Consider the following 7,455-nt stretch of genomic DNA (forward strand, 5'->3'; position numbering starts at 1 on the left):
CTAGGCGAAAATGTAACATAATTTTGAATCATTGCCTATTAAAACCCCCTTCGCAACAGTTGGGCTTAATGAAAATGGTACCAATGGAAAGCTTAGCTTCTCTAGTTTACAGGGATACCAATACCTTTGTGTTCGCTCAAATATTGAGAGCGCTATGGACCAAGATATTTATTAATGGGCAGAACCTTGATTTTACATGGCGGCCATCTTGAAATCCATCATGATGATGTGGCCCCTACCCAAAAATGAAAGCTATGGTGATGGGGAACACGTGGAAAAAATTTGGTGCTTTTGTCCGGCGCGTCCAAATTTTTTTGCTAAGTCATATTGATACTATGTTTGTTTCTGAAGTGTGTGTGTGTGTGTGTGTGTGTGTGTGAGATATATAGAGAGAGGGGGGGCTTTGGTAGACTATTGCATTGGTCCATTCATTGAAGATGAACGCAATGCGACATCCTTTACTAGGCTCACCCACCAACAGTGCAGGTGCTGAACTGCTGATCCGAATGTATAGGTAAAAACCATATTATGTGTTTTCATCAATAAAAAAATTGCCAAAAAAAAATACGCTTGCGCGCGCTCACATTTCCACGGGAGCCTACAAATACATTCTTTCATGGGGCCCAGAATCTGGAGCTACACCCCTGCACGTTACAATAACTCATACGGGGGGCTACGCCCTCTCAATGAGAATCCGCGCTGCCAGGTGAAAAGCGGTGATTGGCTGGACGTGTGTCGGAGGAAGCACGTGGTAGCCTCCACTCTCCCAGATGATCTGACTGTGGGGGGTAAGTGCGCAGCGACCAGGAAGGGACTGGGAATTGGCATACGACTAACATTGGGATGGGAGAAAATCGGAGGAAAAATGGAGGAAAAAAAAAAAAAAAAAAAAAAAAAACAATAACTCATACGGAACGGGAGCACTGTGTGTGTGTCTTTTCTTGAGTCTGATTCTAATCCTTGATGTGGGTAATATATCTGTTATTAACCCCTTCCTGGTCAACCTTCCCTTTTCCCATTGTAAGGTTTCTGGTGTTACAGAGGGAGGGTACTGCTTGCGGGGGGAACCAAGTTATTTATTTACCATTCGGTCATTAGGTGTGGGGGGGTGCTAGGGGACAATCGGGGAGAGTGAGGGCGTGTTGGGGAGTACTGCTGACTGCCCAAGAGAGAGGGAGGAAGACCAGAGTACCAGACCAGGTTTGTAAATCCTGGGCCTCACACACCCCACTGCCAGCCTCCAGTTGACGCTCCTGACCCCAAAGCCGGAGGTGCAGCTAGCCAGAGTTCTACTGTGTCTCGCTACCTATTGACCGTGTACCACAGTTCCCACGAAGCAGGGATAATCCACCCTGCTACATCTGTTTTGATTGTTTTAACACTGACTTTGGCAATGTTAACGTATGTTTCCCCTGTCAATAAAGCCCATTTGAATTTAATTGAATTAAATTGAATTAGAGAGAGAGAGAGAGAGAGAGAGAGAGAGAGAGAGAGAGAGAGAGAGAGAGAGAGAGAGAGAGAGAGAGAGAGAGAGAGAGAGAGAGAGAGAGAGAGAGAGAGAGAGCGAGAGAGAGAGAGAGAGAGATGCGACCAAGAGAATATAGGCTAGTACTGTGAAGTAGTGTCAATTTCAACCAGAACTTCCTGTGTTATTTGGATTTGCTGAGATCTGTTCGCCAATTTACTAAATAAAGTTACATAGTTGAGCAGCCTAGAGAGAGAGAGAGAGAGAGCGAGAGAGAGATGAGCTATTCACAAATTCACAAATTCACAAATAAGCTATTCATTCACATCAACTTATGTTTGTTTTACTTGTCAAATGTCACCTATACTACATGAGCTTCTCTTTCCTTGACTACAGAATGACAAGAGGAAACACATCCCTGTTCAGACTGAGTAGGAAGCAGTTCACCTCTTCCCTGCTGCTCAAGTACAGCTACCTGGTGGAACCTCCGGGAGCCGCCAACCCGGGCGCCGCGGTCGACGCCGACGTCCACACGTTCCGCAGGTACAACATCGACTGCCTGGCCGTATACAACGAGGACCCCGTGGAGGTCGGGAGGTCGCTGGTCATCAGAAAGACCGCGGAGGAGGAGGAGGACGACGAGGGTCTGGCGAACCTCACCTCCAACTGCACGCGGTACCTCCGGTCCAGGGGCTATGGAGACGCACGCGTGTCCCGGGAGGAGTGGGACTTCCCCATCGCGTACTCCCTGGTGGTCCACAAGTCCGCCTGGGCGGTGGAGACACTCGTCCACGCCCTGTACTCGCCCGCCAACGTCTTCTGCATCCACTATGACCGGAAGTCCTCCGCTCGGTTCGTCGACGCCATGGAGGGCCTGGCCCGCTGCCTGCCCAACGTCTTCATCGCCTCGGAGCGGGAGTCGGTGTTCTACGCCGGTGTCAGCCGCCTCAAGGCCGACCTCCACTGCCTGTCCGACCTCCTGGGCTCGGAGGTCAAGTGGAAGTACGTCATCAACCTCTGCGGCCAGGACTTCCCGCTCAGGTCTAACGCGGAGCTGGTGACGGAGCTGCGGCGACTGAACGGCTCCAACATGCTGGAGACCAGCCGCCCCAGCGCCTACAAGAGGGAGAGGTTCTCTTTCCACTACGAGCTGCGCGACGCCAGCTTCGAGTACCAGAAGATCCCTGTGAAGACCGGCCAGAGGAAGATACCTCCCCCGCACGGGATCCAGATGTTCATCGGCAGCGCCTATTTCGTGCTGTCGCGGGAGTTCGCCGAGTACACGAACTCCGCACCCCTTGTCAGAGACTTCCTGGCCTGGTCGGAGGACACGTACTCGCCGGACGAGCACTTCTGGGCCACGCTGGTCCGAGTGCCGGGGGCGCCCGGGGAGGTGTCCAGGTCCCGGCCCGACATCACCGACCTGATGAGCAAGACCCGGCTGGTGAAGTGGGCTTACCTAGAGGGGCCGCTGTACCCACAATGCACCGGGAAACACATGCGCAGTGTCTGTATTTATGGCGTGGGAGAGCTCCGCTGGTTACTCAACTACGGGCACTGGTTTGCCAATAAGGTGGACTCCAAGGTGGACCCCGTTCTCATCCAGTGCCTGGAGGAGCAGCTTCGGGAGAAACAGAGGCTCTTTCAGTCGCGTACTGGGCCACAGGGGTTGAGGAACCCGGGGATATTTTGAGGTTTGACTGTACTACTGTATTTATTACAATTGACCACATTCACTTGGGCCATCTGAGCATTGACCTAAGAGCAAAATAGACCACCGCAACACTTTTCAGCTCATGGAAGAGCACGGGAGGGTGTAGAAAAAAAACATACTTTTTACTGCTTACATTTAAAATGCAGACCTACAAAGTACAAATCTCACAGGTCCAACCATTTTAATTAGTATATTTGTTTCTCTGGCCGAACTAACGTTAACGTTATTAATCCTGCGGCTGCACTTTATTTAAAAACAGCCAATCAAATCCCCATCAATGGAAAATTAACCCGCCCATACCCAAGCTGATTGGTCCTTGTGCAAGACTAGAAAGCGGGGATCTTTGATTAAACACCTGCTATCAGAAGAATAGACAGTCAGAGTGACAAGCTACAGAAGATGGCCACAAACGATAGTACGAGTGATGAAGAGGACGAAACGGAACATTGCCCCAGAATAAAAAGTTTTTACTTTTACTTTTTAGTACTTATAGGTTTTTAACTTTTACTCAAGTGTGTTTTTAGTCAGATACTCTGACTTTTACTTGAGTTAAGATTTTGAGACGGTACCCATACTTTCACTTAAGTATAATTTCTGGGTACTTTTTACACCCCTGAGCATTGTTGGGACAAGCATCTCAGTTTTTATGAATGTAATGAATGTATGAATGAAACCATGTACGGTATAGCATAACACGGACATACCTCATGGATGCTATGCCATCTTGTGAATAGATTTAGACCAGAAATGAATACCGAAAATAACTGTGCCTTAATGAAAGTTAGTTTACATTTTTATATGTGAGGTTATTACTGTACTTCTGAGTGGGGGGAAAAGTATTAATTGAAAAAATAAAGAGAGACGTTGACCATCGTTGTTCTTTGATTACACTGGAGTTCTGAAGACAGAACACTATCAATAGAGGACCACAGTTTAAAGGTGATATTCGTAAGATTTGAAAGATTCAGTACAATGATTCTGGATATCAACAGAAGAAAACCATTTCAGATATTCAATCGGCTTATCCTTGAAAATACCGGTAATTTACTCCTGTTACCCTGATCCCTTTTCAATGAACAGAAGGCCACTCCCACTCAGCCGACTGACACTTGGCTGTGCTCAGAGAAAAACACTGATAACAAATCAAATGATACACATGAAGCTGAACAAAAAGGCCACTTCTAACATTAACATTAATCCCACAATTGTTTACTGAATTGACATCATTGTACTGGTTCTTTAAATCATTTGGAATGAGAACCATGTGGAGTGGACCCAACCACACACAAATTGTAATATCTTAGATATTAACGGACAACGGAACAGTTGGTTGGTAAACAAGACGCTTTTTTACTACCTCAGGTGGTTCCTCAATCCCCACAATCCCTGCCTCTCGCGCCACTCCCACTTACTGTAACTGTCGTAAACATGTCGTAACGTATACTCCTCTTGTAGTCAGTTAACAATACTATGACATCTCCCTTTTTCCTTTTAACAATATCAACACATATCAATAACTTTGATATCTTCTCTTTAACAGTATCAACACATATCAATAACCATGACATCTCCCTTTTTTTTTTTTTTTTTTTTTTTTATATCAACACCCTTCAAAAAAAATTTATTATTGAACTCTCCCCTCACAGGTCAAGTCTCTGGACAGGTTTAACAGGTCTACCAGACCTGGTTTGGATCAGTCCATCAGTGTTCCTTGTTGGACCAGGCGAGCCATGGTTTGGGCTCATCTGAATGTCAGGTGTGTCATTCCCGGGATTTGTGTCATCATTCGCTGGAGGCCCCGCTACGGGCACCGCTTGGAGATGTCGACGGTTACGCCTGTACAGAGCACCCTGCTCCGTCTCGATGAGATAAGACCTCTGTGTAACGCTCTCACCTGCCACTACTGCAGGTGTGGACCAGGTCTTTTGATTGTCCAGTCTGGTGAGAACATGGTCTCCTCGCTGCAGTGGTGTGAGCTCTCTCACGCCATGGCGTTTGTTATAGTAGAAGGCCTGTTTGCTCTTCTCCGCAGCATCTCGAGCTCTGACGTGATGTTTGTTCGGCCACCTTGGTTGCAGGTTCTTGGCCAGAGTGGGCAGTGTCGTCCTGATTTTCCTGCCCATTAGGAGCTCTGCCGGACTGACACCCGTACTGCTGTGTGGAGAAGAACGGTAAACCATTAAAGCAAGTAGGGGGTCCTTTTGTCTCAGAATCCCCTTGGCCGTTTGGACTGCACGTTCAGCATAACCGTTTCCTTGTGGGTTGTGGGGACTAGAGGTTGTGTGCTTAAAGTCCATGTCACAGGCAAAGCCTCTGAAGACATCACTGCTGAACTGCGGTCCGTTGTCACTGACAACCTCCTCCGGTATTCCGTGCCGGCCAAACGTGGCTCTCAGCTTCAAGATCACATGTGCACTAGTCGTGGTAGGCATGTGGAGTATCTCCAGGTATCTAGAGTAGTAGTCAGCTATGACTAGGTAACTCTCTCTCTCATGTTCACATAAATCTATGCCAATTCTCTTCCACGGCCTGTCTGGGAGAGGTGTTGACAGGAGAGGCTCCCTGTTCTGTGCTCTCCTCTGCTCACGACAGTACATGCAGTTCTCAACTTTGTGTGTGATCTGTGTGGCTATGCCAGGCCACCACACCGAAGTGTTGGCCCTGTCTCTGCACTTGTTAAGACCTTGATGGCCCTCATGTATGCGTTCTAGTATATCCGACCTCAATCTCCCTGGTATCACTATTCTACTCCCTCTGGTCACTACCCCATCGTGCATAGACAGTTCGTTCCTAACGGGAAAGTACTCCCTAACACAGGTGTTTATATGTGCTAGGTGTTCAGGCCACCCCTCTTGTATGTACCTGATCACTTCTTGGAGCTGCTCGTCCGCCGCCGTCTCCGCGCGGATGCTGTCTATCTTTTTCGGCGATGCTGGAATGTTGCTCATCACAGCTGCTACGTAACACTCCACGTCTGTGTCCCTACTGAGCCCCTTGTCTGCCTGTGGGCTCCTGGACAGTGTGTCTGCCACCACCAGCGTTTTCCCCGGTGCATACTCAGCCTCCGGGTTGAACCTCATCAACCGCATGAGGAGTCGCTGGCAGCGGAGTGGCACATTGTCGAGATCCCTGGAGTTCATCAGTGGGATGAGGGGTTTGTGATCCGTAATCAGTTTGAATGTTGGCAGGCCGTAGAGATACATCTGAAACCTCTCACACGCCCACACGCTCGCCAGGCACTCTTTCTCTATCTGAGCGTACCTGGTTTCAGAGTCGCTCAGTCGCCTTGAGCAGTATGCTACTGGTCTCCAGTCCTCGCCATGGAGCTGCAGCAGGACACCGCCTATCCCATAACTGCTTGCGTCTGCTGAGATCACTGTGCTCCTGTTAACATCATAGTACACCAGGGTAGGTGACGTTGTGAGGAGCTCTTTAACTCGCTCAAAGGCTGCTTGTTGCGCCGGACCCCACATCCACACTGAGTCTGCTTTTAACAGTGCATATAGTGGCTGGCCCACTGTGGCGAGGTCTGGAATATATTTCCCCAGGTAATTGATCATGCCGAGTGCTCTCTTTAGTTCCTGCACGTTTTCTGGTGGTTCCAGTTTGCTGACTGCAGACACTTTGGCTGGGTCGGGTCGTACACCATCTTTGTTGATCACCTGACCCAGGAAGTGCAGCTCCTCCTTTCTCAGCACACACTTCTCATCGTTCAGCTTCAGGCCTGCAGACTCTAGCCGATCCAGAACCTTCTGCAGCCGCTCATCATGTTCGCTGGTGTTGCTGCCATGGATGATGATGTCGTCCATGTAGACGGCAACGCCGTCCAGCCCTTCCAGCGTCTCCACCATCTTCCTCTGAAATATCTCAGGTGCACTGCTTATCCCAAAGGGAAGACGTTTGAAACAGTACCTTCCGTACGGTGTGATGAAGGTGGTTAACCTCTGGCTGTCTTTGTCCAGTGGGATCTGCCAGAACCCTGACGCTGCGTCAAGTGATGAGAAGACTGTGGAGCCGCTGAGCTGAGCTACCATCCCCTCTGATGTCGGCAAGATGAATCTCTCCCTTTTGACAGCCTTATTAAGCTTCTTTAAGTCCACACAGATGCGTGCTCTTCCAGACTTTTTCGGGACTGGCACCATGGGTGCGCACCACTCTGTTGGGTCAGTCACGGCTTCAATGATGTCGTTGGCTTCCATCCTCTCCAACTCCTCTTTCACTGCACTCAGGAGCGGTATGGGGACCCGGCGTGCTGTGCATACTGCATAGGGCTGGG

General features: G+C 49.1%; 1 protein-coding gene across 1 annotated transcript; it reads left to right on the plus strand.

The window, feature by feature from the left end:
• Nucleotides 1-1,862: 1,862 nt before the first annotated feature.
• Nucleotides 1,863-3,914, plus strand: LOC311237000 (beta-1,3-galactosyl-O-glycosyl-glycoprotein beta-1,6-N-acetylglucosaminyltransferase 4-like; the record flags this gene model as incomplete). Its single annotated transcript, XM_084324808.1, has 1 exon — nt 1,863-3,914. The coding sequence occupies one exon, from the start codon at nt 1,863-1,865 to the stop codon at nt 3,156-3,158; it is 1,296 nt and encodes a 431-aa protein (XP_084180934.1). The 3' UTR covers nt 3,159-3,914.
• Nucleotides 3,915-7,455: the final 3,541 nt, after the last annotated feature.

This window comes from Notolepis coatsorum (genome assembly GCF_963971535.1).
Source record: "Notolepis coatsorum genome assembly, chromosome: 11".
Lineage (NCBI taxonomy): Eukaryota > Metazoa > Chordata > Actinopteri > Aulopiformes > Paralepididae > Notolepis > Notolepis coatsorum.